This window comes from Oncorhynchus nerka, unplaced genomic scaffold (assembly GCF_034236695.1).
Source record: "Oncorhynchus nerka isolate Pitt River unplaced genomic scaffold, Oner_Uvic_2.0 unplaced_scaffold_838, whole genome shotgun sequence".
Taxonomy (NCBI): Eukaryota; Metazoa; Chordata; class Actinopteri; order Salmoniformes; family Salmonidae; genus Oncorhynchus; species Oncorhynchus nerka.
In genome coordinates, this window is record NW_027040430.1 from 115,772 (window position 1) to 133,770 (window position 17,999).

General features: G+C 48.6%; 1 protein-coding gene across 1 annotated transcript in view; it reads right to left on the minus strand.

Moving 5' to 3' along the window:
* znf598 (zinc finger protein 598) overlaps window positions 1-17,285 on the minus strand; it is a 68,055-nt gene extending 50,770 nt beyond the window's left edge. The window contains exons 1-6 of the mRNA XM_065016833.1: window positions 16,944-17,285; window positions 9,920-10,032; window positions 7,965-8,094; window positions 7,044-7,255; window positions 543-760; window positions 336-444 (exon numbers count right to left, since the gene is read on the minus strand). Of these exons, the coding sequence (XP_064872905.1) occupies window positions 336-444; window positions 543-760; window positions 7,044-7,255; window positions 7,965-8,094; window positions 9,920-10,032; window positions 16,944-17,114 (953 nt within the window). The 5' untranslated portion in view covers window positions 17,115-17,285. The remainder of the gene's footprint in view (window positions 1-335; window positions 445-542; window positions 761-7,043; window positions 7,256-7,964; window positions 8,095-9,919; window positions 10,033-16,943) is intronic.
* Window positions 17,286-17,999: the final 714 nt, after the last annotated feature.

Here is a 17,999-nt window from a genome sequence, read left to right on the forward strand (position 1 = left end):
TTGTAATGGTGAGAGGTTAGCATGTCTTGGAGGTATGATATAAAATGCTAACCTCCCCTGTTATTGTAATGGTGAGAGGTTAGCATGTCTTGGGGGTATGATATAAAATGCTAACCTCCCCTGTTATTGTAATGGTGAGAGGTTAGCATGTCTTGAGAGTGATCAGCTAACTTTAGCCACCGCTAGCTAGAAATCAATAAGAGTAATGGGTGCAACCCAGCAATGTTTTGGACAAATGAACTGAAATCAACTGGTTTGAAGTTACTTGATAAAGTTGATTAGTGTGATGTGTCACGGATGTCATGGTGGTCTCATAGTGATGACGTCATACTGACCGGTTGTATCTCCAGCTACCTCTGGTGTTCGGTTGGTTCCCTTGGCTCCTTCCTCTTCCCCCCCGACCCGACCTCGCCTCCTCATAGTCCTCTCCAGACACCAGGCCTCCTTGAAGGAACACACACAGAGTGTGTCGTTACCAAGCAGAGGCCTGAAATCCAAAGTTTGTTTTAGACAGAAAAGCTCAAAAGTATCCAGAGTCTCACCATCGTTGCGTCGGGTCTGGCGAGGGGCGTAGCTGAACTGCAGGTCTATGTGTCGGTTCTGTCGCGCTTCGGCTCGGTTCTTGCTGTGTGCCGAGGCCTTGTGGGCCTTGTAGTCGATCTGGCTCCTGAAGGCGTGGGTGAACTGCTCCGTAGCACAGCGCCCCTCCTCACACAGGTAGTGGGCCTCCCGGAAGTGTTCGCTCAGGTACTGGTAGTCGCTGTGGAGAGAAGGGGGGGTGCAACATTCAGGTACTGGTAGTCGCTGTGGAGAGAAGGGGGGGTACAACATTCAGGTACTGGTAGTCACTGTGGAGAGAAGGGGGGTACAACATTCAGGTACTGGTAGTCACTGTGGAGAGAAGGGGGTACAACATTCAGGTACACTGGTAGTCACTGTGGAGAGAAGGGGGTACAACATTCAGGTACACTGGTAGTCACTGTGGAGAGAAGGGGGTACAACATTCAGGTACTGGTAGTCGCTGTGGAGAGAAGGGGGGTACAACATTCAGGTACACTGGTAGTCACTGTGGAGAGAAGGGGGTACAACATTCAGGTACTGGTAGTCGCTGTGGAGAGAAAGGGGGGTACAACATTCAGGTACTGGTAGTCACTGTGGAGAGAAGGGGGTACAACATTCAGGTACACTGGTAGTCACTGTGGAGAGAAGGGGGGTACAACATTCAGGTACTGGTAGTCACTGTGGAGAGAAGGGGGGTACAACATTCAGGTACTGGTAGTCACTGTGGAGAGAAGGGGGTACAACATTCAGGTACTGGTAGTCGCTGTGGAGAGAAGGGGGTACAACATTCAGGTACTGGTAGTCGCTGTGGAGAGAAGGGGGGGGGTACAACATTCAGGTACTGGTAGTCACTGTGGAGAGAAGGGGGGGGTACAACATTCAGGTACTGGTAGTCACTGTGGAGAGAAGGGGGGCACCAACATGCTTAGGACAGATACAGGGGGGGGGGGGTGAGTTTCTCAATTTCTCCCGGAAGTGTTCGCTCAGGTACTGGTTGTCGCTGTGGAGAGAAGAGTTTCAAGAGTTTCTCAATTTTTACCATTTTCTACTTGGTAGAATAATAGTGAAGACATCAAAATTATGAAATAACACATTTGGAATCATGTAGTAACCAAAACAGTGTTACATTTTTAAAAACTCAGCAAAAAAATAAACTTCCCTTTTTCAGGACCCTGTCTTTCAAAGATAAATGGTTAAAATCCAAATACCTTCACAGATCTTCATTGTAAAGGGTTTAAACACTGTTTCCCATGTTTGTTCAATGAACCATAAACTATTAATGAACATGCACCTGTGGAACGGTCGTTAAGACACTAACAGCTTACAGACGGTAGGCAATTAAGGTCACAGTTATGAAAATTTAGGACACTATAAAGAGGCCTTTCTATGGACTCTGAAAAACACCAAAAGAAAGATGCCCAAGATCCCAGCTCAGCTGCGTGAATGTGCCTTAGGCACGCTGCAAGGAGGCATGAGGACTCCAGATGTGGCCAGGGCAATAAATTACAATGTCCGTACTGTGAGATGCCTAAGACAGCGCTACAGGGAGACAGGACAGGACGGACAGCTGATCGTCCTCACAGTGGCAGACCACGTGTAACAACACCTGCACAGGATCGGTACATCCGAACATCACACCTGCGGGACAGGTACAGGATGGCAACAACAACTGCCCAAGTTACACCAGGAACGCACAATCCCTCCATCAGTGCTCAGACTGCTCGCGAAAAGCTAAGAGAGAGGCTGGACTGAGGGCTTGTAGGCCTGTTGTACGGCAGATCCTCACAGACATCACCGTCGCCTATGGGTACAAACCCACCGTCGCTGGACCAGACAGGACAGACAAAAGGTGTTCATCACTGACGAGTCTCGGTTTTGTCTCACCAGGGGTGATGGTCAGATTTGCATTTGTCGTCGAAGGAATGAGCGTTACACCGAGGCCTGTACTCTGGAGAGGGATTGAGGTGGAGGGTCCGTCATGGTCTGGGGCGGGATTGAGGTGGAGGGTCCGTCGTGGTCTGGGGCGGTGTGTCACAGCATCATCGGACTGAGCTTGTTGTCATTGCAGGCAATCTCAACGCTGTGCTTTACAGGGAAGACATCCTCCTCCCTCATGTGGTTCCCTTCCTACAGGCTCATCCTGACATGACCCTCCAGCATGACAACGCTGTGTGTTACAGGGAAGACATCCTCCTCCCTCATGTGGTTCCCTTCCTGCAGGCTCATCCTGACATGACCCTCCAGCATGACAACGCTGTGCGTTACAGGGAAGACATCCTCCTCCCTCATGTGGTACCCTTCCTACAGGCTCATCCTGACATGACCCTCCAGCATGACAACGCTGTGTGTTACAGGGAAGACATCCTCCTCCCTCATGTGGTACCCTTCCTACAGGCTCACCTACAGGCTCACCCTGACATGACCCTCCAGCATGACAATGCACCAGCCATACTGCTTGTTCTGTGCGTGATTTCCTGCAAGACAGGAATGTCAGTGTTCTCCCATGGCCATCGAAGAGCCTGGATCTCAATCCCATTGAGCACGTCTGGGACCTCTTGGATCAGAGGGTGAGGGCTAGGGCCATTCCCACCAGAAATGTCCGGGAACTTGCAGGTGCCTTGGTGGAAGAGTGGGGTAACATCTCACAGCAAGAACTGACAAATCTGGTGCAGTCCATGAGGAGGAGATACACTGCAGTACTTAATGCAGCTGGTGGCCACACCAGATACTGACTGTTACTTTTGATTTGGACCCCCCTTTGTTCATTCCATTTCTGTTAGTCACATGTCTGTGGAACTTGTTCAGTTTATGTCTCAGTTGTTGAATCCTGTTATGTTCATACAAATATTTACACGTAATGTTTGCTGAAAATAAACGCAGTTGACAGTGAGAGGAAGTTTATTTATTTTACAGAGTTTATATTTTAGATTCTTCAAAGTAGCCACCCTTTGCCTTGATGACAGCTTTGCACACTCTTGGCATTCTCTCAACCAGCTTCATGAGGAATGCTTTTCCAACAGTCTTGAAGGAGGTCCCACATATGCTTAGCACTTGTTGGCTGCTTTTCCTTCACTCTGCGATCCGACTCATCCCAAACCATCTCAATTGGGATGAGGTCAGGGGATTGTGGAGGCCAGGTCATCTGATGCAGCACTTCATCACTCTCCTTCATCACCATTGCCCTTACCCAGCCTGGAGGTGTGTTGGGTCATTGTCCTGTTGAAGAAATGATAGTCCCACTAAGCCCAAACCAGATGGGATGGTGTATCACTTCAGAATGCTGTGGTAGCCATGCTGGTTAAGAGTGCCTTGAAGTAAAAATAAATCACTCTCAGTGTCACAAGCAAAGCACCCCCACCCCATCACACCACCTCCTCCATGCTTCACGGTGGGAACCACACATGCGGAGATCTTCCGTTCATTGCTCGTGTTTCTTGGCCCAAGCAAGTCTCTTCTTCTTATTGGTGTCCTTTAGTAGTGGTTTTCTCTGCAGCAATTCGACCATGAAGGCCTGATTCACACAGTCTCCTCTGAACAGTTAATGATGGACTGACCTTCATGTCTTAATGATGGACTGACCTTCATGTCTTAATGTAATGATGAACTGACCTTCATGTCTTAATGTAATGATGAACTGACCTTCATGTCTTAATGATGGACTGACCTTCATGTCTTAAAGTAATGATGGACTGACCTTCATGTCTTATAGTAATGATGGACTGACCTTCATGTCTTATAGTAATGATGGACTGACCTTCATGTCTTATAGTAATGATGGACTGACCTTTATGTCTTATAGTAATGATGGACTGACCTTTATGTCTTAAAGTAATGATGGACTGACCTTCATGTCTTATAGTAATGATGGACTGACCTTCATGTCTTATAGTAATGATGGACTGACCTTCATGTCTTAAAGTAATGATGGACTGACCTTCATGTCTTATAGTAATGATGGACTGACCTTCATGTCTTATAGTAATGATGGACTGACCTTCATGTCTTAATGATGGACTGACCTTCATGGCTTAAAGTAATGATGGACTGACCTTCATGTCTTAATGATGGACTGACCTTCATGTCTTAATGATGGACTGACCTTCATGTCTTAAAGTAATGATGGACTGACCTTCATGTCTTATAGTAATGATGGACTGACCTTCATGTCTTAAAGTAATGATGGACTGACCATGTCTTAAAGTAATGATGGACTGACCTTCATGTCTTAATGATGGACTGACCTTCATGGCTTAAAGTAATGATGGACTGACCTTCATGTCTTAATGATGGACTGACCTTCATGTCTTAATGATGGACTGACCTTCATGTCTTAAAGTAATGATGGACTGACCTTCATGTCTTAATGATGGACTGACCTTCATGTCTTAATGATGGACTGACCTTCATGTCTTAATGATGGACTGACCTTCATGTCTTAATGATGGACTGACCTTCATGTCTTAATGATGGACTGACCTTCATGTCTTAAAGTAATGATGGACTGACCATGTCTTAAAGTAATGATGGACTGACCTTCATGTCTTAATGATGGACTGACCTTCATGTCTTAATGATGGACTGACCTTCATGGCTTAAAGTAATGATGGACTGACCTTCATGTCTTAATGATGGACTGACCTTCATGTCTTAATGATGGACTGACCTTCATGGCTTAAAGTAATGATGGACTGACCTTCATGTCTTAATGATGGACTGACCTTCATGTCTTAATGATGGACTGACCTTCATGTCTTAATGATGGACTGACCTTCATGTCTTAAAGTAATGATGGACTGACCTTCATGTCTTAATGATGGACTGACCTTCATGTCTTAATGATGGACTGACCTTCATGTCTTAATGATGGACTGACCTTCATGTCTTAATGATGGACTGACCTTCATGTCTTAATGATGGACTGACCTTCATGTCTTAATGATGGACTGACCTTCATGTCTTAATGATGGACTGACCTTCATGTCTTAATGATGGACTGACCTTCATGTCTTAATGATGGACTGACCTTCATGTCTTAATGATGGACTGACCTTCATGTCTTAATGATGGACTGACCTTCATGTCTTAATGATGGACTGACCTTCATGTCTTAATGATGGACTGACCTTCATGTCTTAATGATGGACTGACCTTCATGTCTTAATGATGGACTGACCTTCATGTCTTAATGATGGACTGACCTTCATGTCTTAATGATGGACTGACCTTCATGTCTTAATGTAATGATGAACTGACCTTCATGTCTTATAGTAATGATGAACTGACCTTCATGTCTTATAGTAATGATGGACTGACCTTCATGTCTTAAAGTAATGATGGACTGACCTTCCAAATAGGGCTGTGTTCTGTCCACCAAACAGGGCTGTGTTCTGTCCACCAAATAGGGCTGTGTTCTGTCCACCAAATAGGGCTGTGTTCTGTCCACCAAATAGGGCTGTGTTCTGTCCACCAAATAGGGCTGTGTTCTGTCCACCTAATAGGGCTGTGTTCTGTCCACCAAATAGGGCTGTGTTCTGTCCACCAAACAGGGCTGTGTTCTGTCCACCAAACAGGGCTGTGTTCTGTCCACCAAACAGGGCTGTGTTCTGTCCACCAAACAGGGCTGTGTTCTGTCCACCAAACAGGGCTGTGTTCTGTCCACCAAATAGGGCTGTGTTCTGTCCACCAAATAGGGCTGTGTTCTGTCCACCAAATAGGGCTGTGTTCTGTCCACCTAATAGGGCTGTGTTCTGTCCACCAAACAGGGCTGTGTTCTGTCCACCAAACAGGGCTGTGTTCTGTCCACCAAACAGGGCTGTGTTCTGTCCACCAAACAGGGCTGTGTTCTGTCCACCAAACAGGGCTGTGTTCTGTCCACCAAACAGGGCTGTGTTCTGTCCACCAAACAGGGCTGTGTTCTGTCCACCAAATAGGGCTGTGTTCTGTCCACCAAATAGGGCTATCTGTCCACCAAACAGGGCTGTGTTCTGTCCACCAAATAGGGCTGTGTTCTGTCCACCAAATAGGGCTGTGTTCTGTACACCAAATAGGGCTGTGTTCTGTCCACCAAACAGGGCTGTGTTCTGTCCACCAAATAGGGCTATCTGTCCACCAAACAGGGCTGTGTTCTGTCCACCAAACAGGGCTGTGTTCTGTCCACCAAATAGGGCTGTGTTCTGTCCACCAAACAGGGCTGTGTTCTGTCCACCAAACAGGGCTGTGTTCTGTCCACCAAACAGGGCTGTGTTCTGTCCACCAAACAGGGCTGTGTTCTGTCCACCAAATAGGGCTGTGTTCTGTCCACCAAACAGGGCTGTGTTCTGTCCACCAAACAGGGCTGTGTTCTGTCCACCAAACAGGGCTGTGTTCTGTCCACCAAATAGTAAAAAATAAATGTGTTTCTGTGTCTGTGTGTGTCTGTCCAAACATGTGACTGGTTGTGTGTGTGTGTACCTGTGTGTGTGTGTGTGTGTGTGTGTGTGTACCTGTAGTACTCCTGGGCTCCGTCAGCATCACAGAAGTGACAGAAGTAATGGTCTCTACGGAGGTGTTTCAGCAGCTCGTCGTTGTCAAGGTAACGGTCATCACAGAACTTGCAGAGCGGGTGTCCGCGGTGAGACGTGTCATCTGGGTCGCCATGGGTACGGTGACGTGCCAGATCCTTCCGGTTATACCACTTCCTCTCATGGGAGAAGATCTGGTGGGAACAGGTCACAGACATTTAGACAGACAGGTATAACAGGCAGACAGACAGGTATAACAGACAGGTGTAACAGACAGACAGACAGGTATAACAGGCAGGCAGACCGGTATAACAGGCAGGCAGACAGGTATAACAGGCAGGCAGACAGGTATAACAGGCAGGCAGACAGGTATAACAGGCAGACAGACAGGTATAACAGGCAGACAGACAGGTATAACAGGCAGACAGACAGGTATAACAGACAGGTATAACAGGCAGACAGACAGGTATAACAGGCATACAGACAGGTGTAACAGGCAGGTGTAACAGGCAGACAGACAGGTATAACAGACAGGTGTAACAGACAGGTGTAACAGGCAGGCAGACAGGTATAACAGGCAGGCAGACAGGTATAACAGGCAGGCAGACAGGTATAACAGGCAGACAGACAGGTATAACAGACAGGTATAACAGGCAGACAGGTATAACAGGCAGACAGACAGGTATAACAGACAGACAGGTATAACAGGCAGACAGACAGGTATAACAGACAGACAGACAGGTATAACAGGCAGACAGGTATAACAGGCAGACAGGTATAACAGGCAGACAGACAGGTATAACAGGCAGACAGACAGGTATAACAGACAGGTATAACAGGCAGACAGGTATAACAGGCAGGTATAACAGACAGGTATAACAGGCAGACACACAGGTAACCTACCTGCAGGTGTTTGGTACAGAGTTTGCAACAGAAGAGTTCATGCTGTTTCCTCATGTGCTGCTCCAACTCCTCAAACTTTGAGAAGACTTTAGACTCTGGACACACAGGACACTCAGACTGCAGCAGTGTCCTACAGGCAGAGACAGAGAGAGACATGAGGAAGAGAGACAGAGACAGAGACTGATAGTAGATAGAGGGCCATGGGGAGGAGAGGAAGAGAGGTCCAGGAGAGGAAGAGAGGTCCAGGGGGAGGACAGGAGAGGAAGAGAGGTCCAGGAGGGGGACAGGAGAGGAAGAGAGGGCCAGGAGGGGGACAGGAGAGGAAGAGAGGGCCAGGAGAGGAAGAGAGGGCCAGGAGAGGAAGAGAGGGCCAGGAGAGGGCCAGGAGAGGAAGAGAGGGCCAGGAGAGGAAGAGAGGGCCAGGAGAGGAAGAGAGGGCCAGGAGAGGGACAGGAGGGGGACAGGAGAGGAAGAGAGGGCCAGGAGAGGGACATGAGGGGGACAGGAGAGGAAGAGAGGGCCAGGAGAGGAAGAGAGGGCCAGGAGAGGAAGAGAGGGCCAGGAGAGGGCCAGGAGGGGGACAGGAGGGGGCCAGGAGAGGAAGAGAGGGCCAGGAGAGGAAGAGAGGGCCAGGAGAGGAAGAGAGGGCCAGGAGAGGAAGAGAGGGCCAGGAAGAGAGGGCCAGGAGGGCCAGGAGGGGGACAGGAGGGGGCCAGGGAGAAGGAGGGCCAGGAGAGGAAGAGAGGGCCAGGAGAGGAAGAGAGGGCCAGGAGAGGAAGAGAGGGCCAGGAGAGGAAGAGAGGGACAGGAGAGGAAGAGAGGGACAGGAGAGGAAGAGCAGTCCAGGGGGGAAGAGGAGAGAGGAAGAGGAGAGAGGGCCAGGAGGAAGAGGAGAGAGGGATAGGAGAGAGGGCCAGGGGGAAGAGGAGAGAGGGATAGGAGGAAGAGGAGAGAGGGAGAGAGGGCCAGGAGGAAGAGGAGAGAGGAAGAGAGGGCCAGGGGGAAGAGGAGAGAGGAAGAGAGGGCCAGTGGGAAGAGGAGAGAGGAAGAGAGGGCCAGTGGGAAGAGGAGAGAGGAAGAGAGGGCCAGTGGGAAGAGGAGAGAGGAAGAGAGGGCCAGTGGGAAGAGGAGAGAGGAAGAGAGGGCCAGTGGGAAGAGGAGAGAGGAAGAGAGGGCCAGTGGGAAGAGGAGAGAGGGATAGGAGGAAGAGGAGAGAAGGCCAGGAGGAAGAGGAGAGAAGGCCAGGAGGAAGAGGAGAGGGGGCCAGGAGGAAGAGGAGAGAGGGATAGGAGAGAGGGCCAGGGGGAAGAGGAGAGAGGAAGAGAGGGCCAGTGGGAAGAGGAGAGAGGGATAGGAGAGAGGGCCAGGAGGAAGAGGAGAGAGGGATAGGAGAGAGGGCCAGGGGGAAGAGGAGAGAAGAGAGGGCCAGTGGGAAGAGGAGAGAGGGCCAGTGGGAAGACGAGAGAGGGAGAGAGGGCCAGTGGGAAGAGGAGAGAGGGAGAGAGGGCCAGTGGGAAGAGGAGAGAGGAAGAGAGGGCCAGTGGGAAGAGGAGAGAGGAAGAGAGGGCCAGTGGGAAGAGGAGAGAGGAAGAGAGGGCCAGTGGGAAGAGGAGAGAGGAAGAGAGGGCCAGTGGGAAGAGGAGAGAGGACCAGTAGGAAGAGGAGAGAGGAAGAGAGGGCCAGTAGGAAGAGGAGAGAGGGATAGGAGAGATGGCCAGGAGGAAGAGGAGAGAGGGCCAGGGGGAAGAGGAGAGAGGGACAGGAGAGAGGGCCAGGGGGAAGACAGGAGAGGAAGAGAGGGCCAGGAGGAAGAGGAGAGGAAGAGAGGGCCAGGAGGAAGAGGAGAGAGGGATAGGAGGAAGAGGAGAGAGGGATAGGAGGAAGAGGAGAGAGGGATATGAGGAAGAGGGGAGCGGGATAGGAGGAAGAGGGATAGGAGGAGGAAAGCAGTGTACCTGAACTGAGCGTATATCTTGGAGTCTGTAAAGTAGATGTCATGTTTCCTTTCCACCTGCAGCGTCTGGAGGGGCTGAGAGGAGAACGCCACCAACTTCTGCACAAACAGCACCTAGACACAAACACCCTGTCAATGGGAATCAGCCTTTACCTGACCTGTCCACTGGTAGCTGCACAAACAGCACCTAGACACAAACAGCACCTAGACACAAACAGCACCTAGACACAAACAGCACCTAGACACAAACAGCACCTAGACACAAACAACCCTGTCAATGGGAATCAGCCTTTACCGGACCGGTCCACTGGTAGCTGGGGTCAAGCCCTTGGGGTTTTCCTTGTTATACCAACCAACATTACAGTGACAATCAAAGTACAGCTGTTAAATGAAGCTAACCCTACCCTAGGGCACTAGCTCACAAACTAACAGAGACAGGGATTAGCCAGCTAGTTAAAGTGAGTAGTGAAATCAGTCTGTAGTCCCACTACTGAACAGACCAGAGTAGTGTTTATAATGAGATGGAGAATCTGTCTCAGAGACCATACTTATTTTGGGAGACTGCAAATAAACAGGACAAATATATTGTTTCAGGTGTTTAGTTACTTTTTCCTCAACTAGTTTCTCTAATTTTATAGCAAGCTAGCTTGCACTGCAGAGCAGCTTGCTAGCTGAATGCTAGGCTGAAAATACCACGTAGCTAGCTGAATGCTAGGCTGAAAATACCACCGTAGCTAGCTGAATGCTAGGCTGAAAATACCACCGTAGCTAGCTGAATGCTAGGCTGAAAATACCACCGTAGCTAGCTGAATGCTAGGCTGAAAATACCACCGTAGCTAGCTGAATGCTAGGCTGAAAATACCACCGTAGCTAGCTGAATGCTAGGCTGAAAATACCACCGTAGCTAGCTGAATGCTAGGCTGAAAATACCACCGTAGCTAGCTGAATGCTAGGCTGAAAATACCACCGTAGCTAGCTGAATGCTAGGCTGAAAATACCACCGTAGCTAGCTGAATGCTAGGCTAGGTTGAAGATACCACTGTAGCTAGCTGAATGCTCAGCTAGGTTGAAGATACCACTGTAGCTAGCTGAACGCTCGTCTAGGTTGAAGATACCACCATAGCTAGCTGAATGCTCGGCTAGGTTGAAGATACCACTGTAGCTAGCTGAATGCTCGGCTAGGTTGAAGATACCACTGTATCTAGTGGAGTGGAATCCCAACATCCCTTGTGGTTCAAGGCTCAGTTGCGAGAGACACCACACACTTGACATTTTTCCTAACTCTGAGTGTTCTTCAGTCGTGCCAGAGTGCCCTGAAGAACAGGAAGTTACCACAGAAGCTGAAAGTATGTGTTGGGGCGGGGGGGGGGGGGTTATGGGATAGCTAGCTACTTGTAAACAATTACCTGTTTAAGACAGTTATACTTTGTTGCCTCCAGTTTCAAAAGAACAAATGTCAGGCTCTCTTTTTCTGGCAATTGTGCTGTTATCAGATATCAAACCAAACAAAATGTTATAAAATGGCTCATTAGTGAGATTGACTTGTCATTTCAATAGGCACAGGATACTAACTAAAATCTGGTTTTATGATTGGACGTTAAACGTTACCATGGTTTGCTTAGCTAACTACAGGCAGCCTATAGCCCCTGATAAAACGTAATCTCATTTCAGATAGCCTACAGTAGCCAAGACAATGTGGAGGCAAAATGTCAACTGAATGATTTAGCAGTTTGCTTAGTTCAGTTTGCGACAGTCATTTCCACAGGTTTACTGTCTCAAATGGTAGGCTGCAGTAGCACGACAGTCATTTCCACAGGTTTACTGTCTCAAATGGTAGGCTGCAGTAGCACGGCAGTCATTTCCACAGGTTTACGGTCTCAAATGGTAGGCTGCAGTAGCACGACAGTCATTTCCACAGGTTTACTGTCTCAAATGGTAGGCTGCAGTAGCACGACAGTCATTTCCACAGATTTACGGTCTCAAATGGTAGGCTGCAGTAGCACGACAGTCATTTCCACAGGTTTACTGTCTCAAATGGTAGGCTGCAGTAGCACGAGAGTCATTTCCACAGGTTTACGGTCTCAAATGGTAGGCTGCAGTAGCACGAGAGTCATTTCCACAGGTTTACTGTCTCAAATGGTAGGCTGCAGTAGCACGACAGTCATTTCCACAGGTTTACTGTCTCAAATGGTAGGCTGCAGTAGCACGACAGTCATTTCCACAGGTTTACGGTCTCAAATGGTAGGCTGCAGTAGCACGAGAGTCATTTCCACAGGTTTACGGTCTCAAATGGTAGGCTGCAGTAGCACGACAGTCATTTCCACAGGTTTACTGTCTCAAATGGTAGGCTGCAGTAGCACGACAGTCATTTCCACAGGTTTACTGTCTCAAATGGTAGGCTGCAGTAGCACGACAGTCATTTCCACAGGTTTACTGTCTCAAATGGTAGGCTGCAGTAGCATAGAAATAGGCTACTGGACAGCCAACAGCTGCAAATGTATCATTCTCCACATGTAATGTCAGTTTCATTGTGAACTTTCCCCCAATAACAGAGGCCCCTGGACTGTTCCCCCAATAACAGAGGCCCCTGGACTGTTCCCCCAATAACAGAGGCCCCTGGACTGTTCCCCCAATAACAGAGGCCCCTGGACTGTTCCCCCAATAACAGAGGCCCCTGGACTGTTCCCAATAACAGAGGCCCCTGGACTGTTCCCCAATAACAGAGGCCCCTGGACTGTTCCCCAATAACAGAGGCCCCTGGACTGTTCCCCAATAACAGAGGCCCCTGGACTGTTCCCCCAATAACAGAGGCCCCTGGACTGTTCCCCCAATAACAGAGGCCCCTGGACTGTTCCCCCAATAACAGAGGCCCCTGGACTGTTCCCCAATAACAGAGGCCCCTGGACTGTTCCCTCAATAACAGAGGCCCCTGGACTGTTCCCCCAATAACAGAGGCCCCTGGACTGTTCCCCCAATAACAGAGGCCCCTGGACTGTTCCCCCAATAACAGAGGCCCCTGGACTGTTCCCCAATAACAGAGGCCCCTGGACTGTCCCCCAATAACAGAGGCCCCTGGACTGTTCCCCCAATAACAGAGGCCCCTGGACTGTTCCCCCAATAACAGAGGCCCCTGGACTGTCCCCCAATAACAGAGGCCCCTGGACTGTCCCCCAATAACAGAGGCCCCTGGACTGTCCCCCAATAACAGAGGCATGGAAGGGAGTCCAGGGGCCTCTGTTATTGGGGGAACAGTCCAGGGGCCTCTGTTATTGGGGGAACAGTCCAGGGCCTCTGTTATTGGGGAACAGTCCAGGGGCCTCTGTTACAGGGGAAAGTTCCAATGAAACTGACATTACATGTGGAGAATGATACATTTGCAGCTGTTGGCTGTCCAGTAGCCTATTTCTATGCTACTGCAGCCTACCATTTGAGACAGTAAACCTGTGGAAATGACTGTCGTGCTACTGCAGCCTACCATTTGAGACAGTAAACCTGTGGAAATGAGACCCACTCGAGACCCAAGAACTGAGCGTAAAAACCCTCCGCTTGATACGGTTTTCCATAAGCAGAGTCGATATTACAATGTAGTTTAAACCACCTACAACCGAATGTATCTAATGCGCTCTAGTGCCTAGTGGTTTTCCAGTGCTTTAACACTGGAAAACCAGGGCAGGGTAGCCTAGTGGTTAGAGCGTTGGACTAGTAACCGGAAGGTTGAGAGTTCAAACCCCCGAGCTGACAAGGTACAAATCTGTCGTTCTGCCCCTGAACAGGCAGTTAACCCACTGTTCCTAGGCCGTCATTGAAAATAAGAATTTGTTCTTAACTGACTTGCCTGGTTAAATAAAGGTCAAATAAATAGAACTGATATGTTTTATGGAAAAAGATGTCTCCACAATGACAAATTAAACAGCCCAACTACAACTGGTGAAACAGTTGTCAGGACGTGCGTCTGCTGTTCACATGCTAGTCGGAATTGGAAGCTCAGAAACGTCCGACTTGCTGATTGATTGAACGAGGCACGTGTGTGTATAACTACAACCAGTTAAGCAAGTCGGACATTTCAGACTTTCCTAGTTCCGACTAGCATGTGAAGGCAGCAAATGTCTCCTCTCACTCAGGTGACTCAGCTGCCTGCTGCAGCGCTCTCTCAACGCACACCCAAAGACCGTGTGAAGCTGGGCAGGAACTCACCCAAAGACCGTGTGAAGCTGGGCAGGAACTCACCCAAAGACCGTGTGAAGCTGGGCAGGAACTCACCCAAAGACCGTGTGAAGCTGGGCAGGAACTCACCCAAAGACCGTGTGAAGCTGGGCAGGAACTCACCCAAAGACCGTGTGTAGCTGGGCAGGAACTCACCCAAAGACCGTGTGAAGCTGGGCAGGAACTCACCCAAAGACCGTGTGAAGATGAGCAGGAACTCACCCAAAGACCGTATGAAGATGGGCAGGAACTCACCCAAAGACCGTGTGAAGATGGGCAGGAACTCACCCAAAGACCGTATGAAGATGGGCAGGAACTCACCCAAAGACCGTGTGAAGATGGGCAGGAACTCACCCAAAGACCGTGTGAAGATGGGCAGGAACTCACCCAAAGACCGTGTGAAGATGGGCAGGAACTCACCCAAAGACCGTGTGAAGATGGGCAGGAACTCACCCAAAGACCGTGTGAAGCTGGGCAGGAACTCACCCAAAGACCGTGTGAAGCTGGGCAGGAACTCACCCAAAGACAGTATGAAGATGGGCAGGAACTGCTTTTCCAATACAAATCCAAGCTCATGCTTGTAGGTGATGTCATTGGCTAGCTCAGCTCACACGCAGAATCATGTCATCAGGTTTAACAGTCATTTTGCGCTTCTGCAGGCCGTCAAATCAAAGGCGTATGAGCCTTTCATAGAAAAAGGGTTTTTACCCCCCTTTTTCACCCCAATTTCATGATATCCAATTAGTAGTTACGATCTTGTCTCAACTCCCCAACGAGCTCGGAGGGAGGGTTGAAGGTCAAGTCTTGCGTCCTTCGTAACATGACCCGCCAAGACGAGCTACTTCTTAACACATTGCTCGTTTTACCCGGAAGCCAGCCGCACCAATGTGTCGGAGGAAAACCCATTCAACTGACAAATGAGGTTAGCTTGCAGGCGCCCGGGCCCACCACAAGGAGTCGCTAGAGCGCAGTGAGCCAAGGAAATTCCACCGGTCAAACCCTCCCCCTGGACGACGCGGCTGTAGTGCCCTAAGACAGCTGCGCCACTCGGGGAGGCAGATGAAGTTGTTTTTTGGCAAAAATGAAAACGTGTCAGTTTGTCACCTTTTAAGAGGTTGGAGAAATAACATGTTCAACTGGAAACAGTCATGGAGCAAGAGCGGCTGAGCTTCGAAGTGGTAGGCCACACAAGCTCACAGAACGGGACCATCGAGCGCTGAAGCACGTAAAAATCGTCTGTCCTCAGTTGCAAGAGTTCCCTACCGAGTTCCAAACTGCCTCTGGAAGCAACATCGTTGGAAGCTTCATGAAAATGGGTTTCCGTGGCCGAGCTGCCACACACAAGCCTAAGATCACCATGCGCAATGCCAAGCGTCAGCCGGAGTGGTGTAAAGCTTGTCGCCATTGGACTCTGGAACAGTGGAAACTGTTATAGCAGCAAAGGGGGAGGGGGGACCAACTCCATATTAAAGCCCATGATTTTGGAATGAGATGTTGGATGAACAGGTGTCCACATACTTTTGGTCATGTAGTGTCCTTCACAATGTAAACAGGGCATAATGCCTGCCTCATGCCGCAGAACTAGGAAACCTGGAAATGACAGAGTTGCTAAACGAGACAAACATAGAATCACAATGACCGAGTTGCTAAACGAGACAAACATAGAATCACAATGACCGACCGAGCTGCTAAACGAGACAAACCATAGAACCACATGGCTTATCAGTCTTTCTGAACACTGATAACCTCAGAACAAAGTCGACTACGAATACAAAGTTCTCAATGTCTTTGCAATTGATGTGAAGTATGAAAAGTTATTTTTTAATTAAAAAATGAGATGAATGCATTCAAATTTAAACATTAGGCTATAGGCTCATTAATGTTCAATCAATTCACTTCTATTTTCCTACTTGTACTTTTCACAAATGTCTGTAATTTGTCAAAAAATGTATCATGTGTAGCCTAACATGCGCGCAATGACGTGCCAAATCTGTGATTTAGTGCATTTTTATTGAGTAAGCATTTAGGCCTAATGTCTGTCTAGGAGCTGTTCCGTCGTCTGCATTGTGAAATAGTTACCATGTTAATTAATAAGGTCATATTTGAATGGAGAAAACTCATCCTAGAGCAGTGATCCCTTTCTTCCGTTCCATCAGACCGCTGTCTCTCTACGTGGTGTTTTTGGGGAAACGCATGTAACGTCATCGGATAGTTAAAACAGTCCAACCAAAATGCCATCGCTGTCGGGAAACCGGGCCCTGGTCAATATAATGGATCATCTGTGGCTAGGTCCATGGTACGGGGAGGGGAGACTGTCCCGTCCCCGGTAGTAAATTAAAAACCATTACATAACCACCACCCTTTCATGAAGCCTGACAGCCCTCTCTCATAAGACAACCGTACATGGCCTTATAGCATCGGTTACATACTTATTAGTTACCTACATAAATACAACAACTACTTACCTGGTGACAATAACACCAAAAATGTGTTATAACTCACCTCTGTGTTCTATTTGTGATAACACTCAAGCTAACGTTAGTCATTACGTTTCTTAGGTCATTTAACTGTGTGTGTGTGTGTGTGTGTGTGGAGGGGTTAGCTCGTGCCTGCCTATTACCACTTACAAACTACACATTTATGTGTTGACTTTGACGAATAACTATCTAAGTAAGTAAATAAAAACCCCTCCGACCTAACTGAAGTAGTTAGATAAGAATCCGTGAGAGATCATTAGAAACGTAGCTGAGCAGATCCCACGGCCTACAGTGTTCCCAGCGCATCCCCGCTGTAGAGTAGTCGGGGCCGGTAGTCGGTGTTACCTTGTCGAGCTGCTCCCGGCACACGGCGCAGTACTTCTGGTCGCACAGCACCCTCATTTTGGTCGAGCAACGGTAACACACCGGGTGGTCGCATTTCCCCAGGGCGAAGATGTCGAGCTCCTGACAACACAGAACACAGTTCCGCTCGTAGTTGTTAGATGTTGATTCCATGGTGGCTATTTTTTTAAAGGAGTTAAAACCCGGAGTTATATTTGGTTTTCCGGTCTGAATCGCAGACTTCAGGAAGTAGCTGGGTGGTTTAACAGCGGCTGTTAGTTCAATAGAAGGAGGTATCGTCTGTTTGTGTAATGACACGGAAGTACTAAAGCCACTCGCCAATGCAGAGATTTACTGGTGTATAAACCATACGGATAGACTGTTGAATGGTAGCTGTGCTTCTCCTATCCCTCGCCAATAGAGATTTACTGGTGTATAAACCATACGGATAGACTGTTCAATGGTAGCTGTGCTTCTCCTATCCCTCGCCAATAGAGATTTACTGGTGTATAAACCATACGGATAGACTGTTGAATGGTAGCTGTGCTTCTCCTATCCCTCGCCAATAGAGATTTACTGGTGTATAAACCATACGGATAGACTGTTCAATGGTAGCTGTGCTTTCCTATCCCTCGCCAATAGAGATTTACTGGTGTATAAACCATACGGATAGACTGTTTGCTTCTCCTATCCCTCGCCAATAGAGATTTACTGGTGTATAAACCATACGGATAGACTGTTCAATGGTAGCTGTGCTTCTCCTATCCCTCGCCAATAGAGATTTACTGGTGTATAAACCATACGGATAGACTGTTCAATGGTAGCTGTGCTTCTCCTATCCCTCGCCAATAGAGATTTACTGGTGTATAAACCATACGGATAGACTGTTGAATGGTATTTGTGCTTCTCCTATCCCTCGCCAATAGAGATTTACTGGTGTATAAACCATACGGATAGACTGTTCAATGGTATTTGTGCTTCTCCTATCCCTCTACGAGGCATTGGGGTTCATTACACAGGCGGGTCCTCTGACATCTCCACGTGCCTGTCTCAGTGACT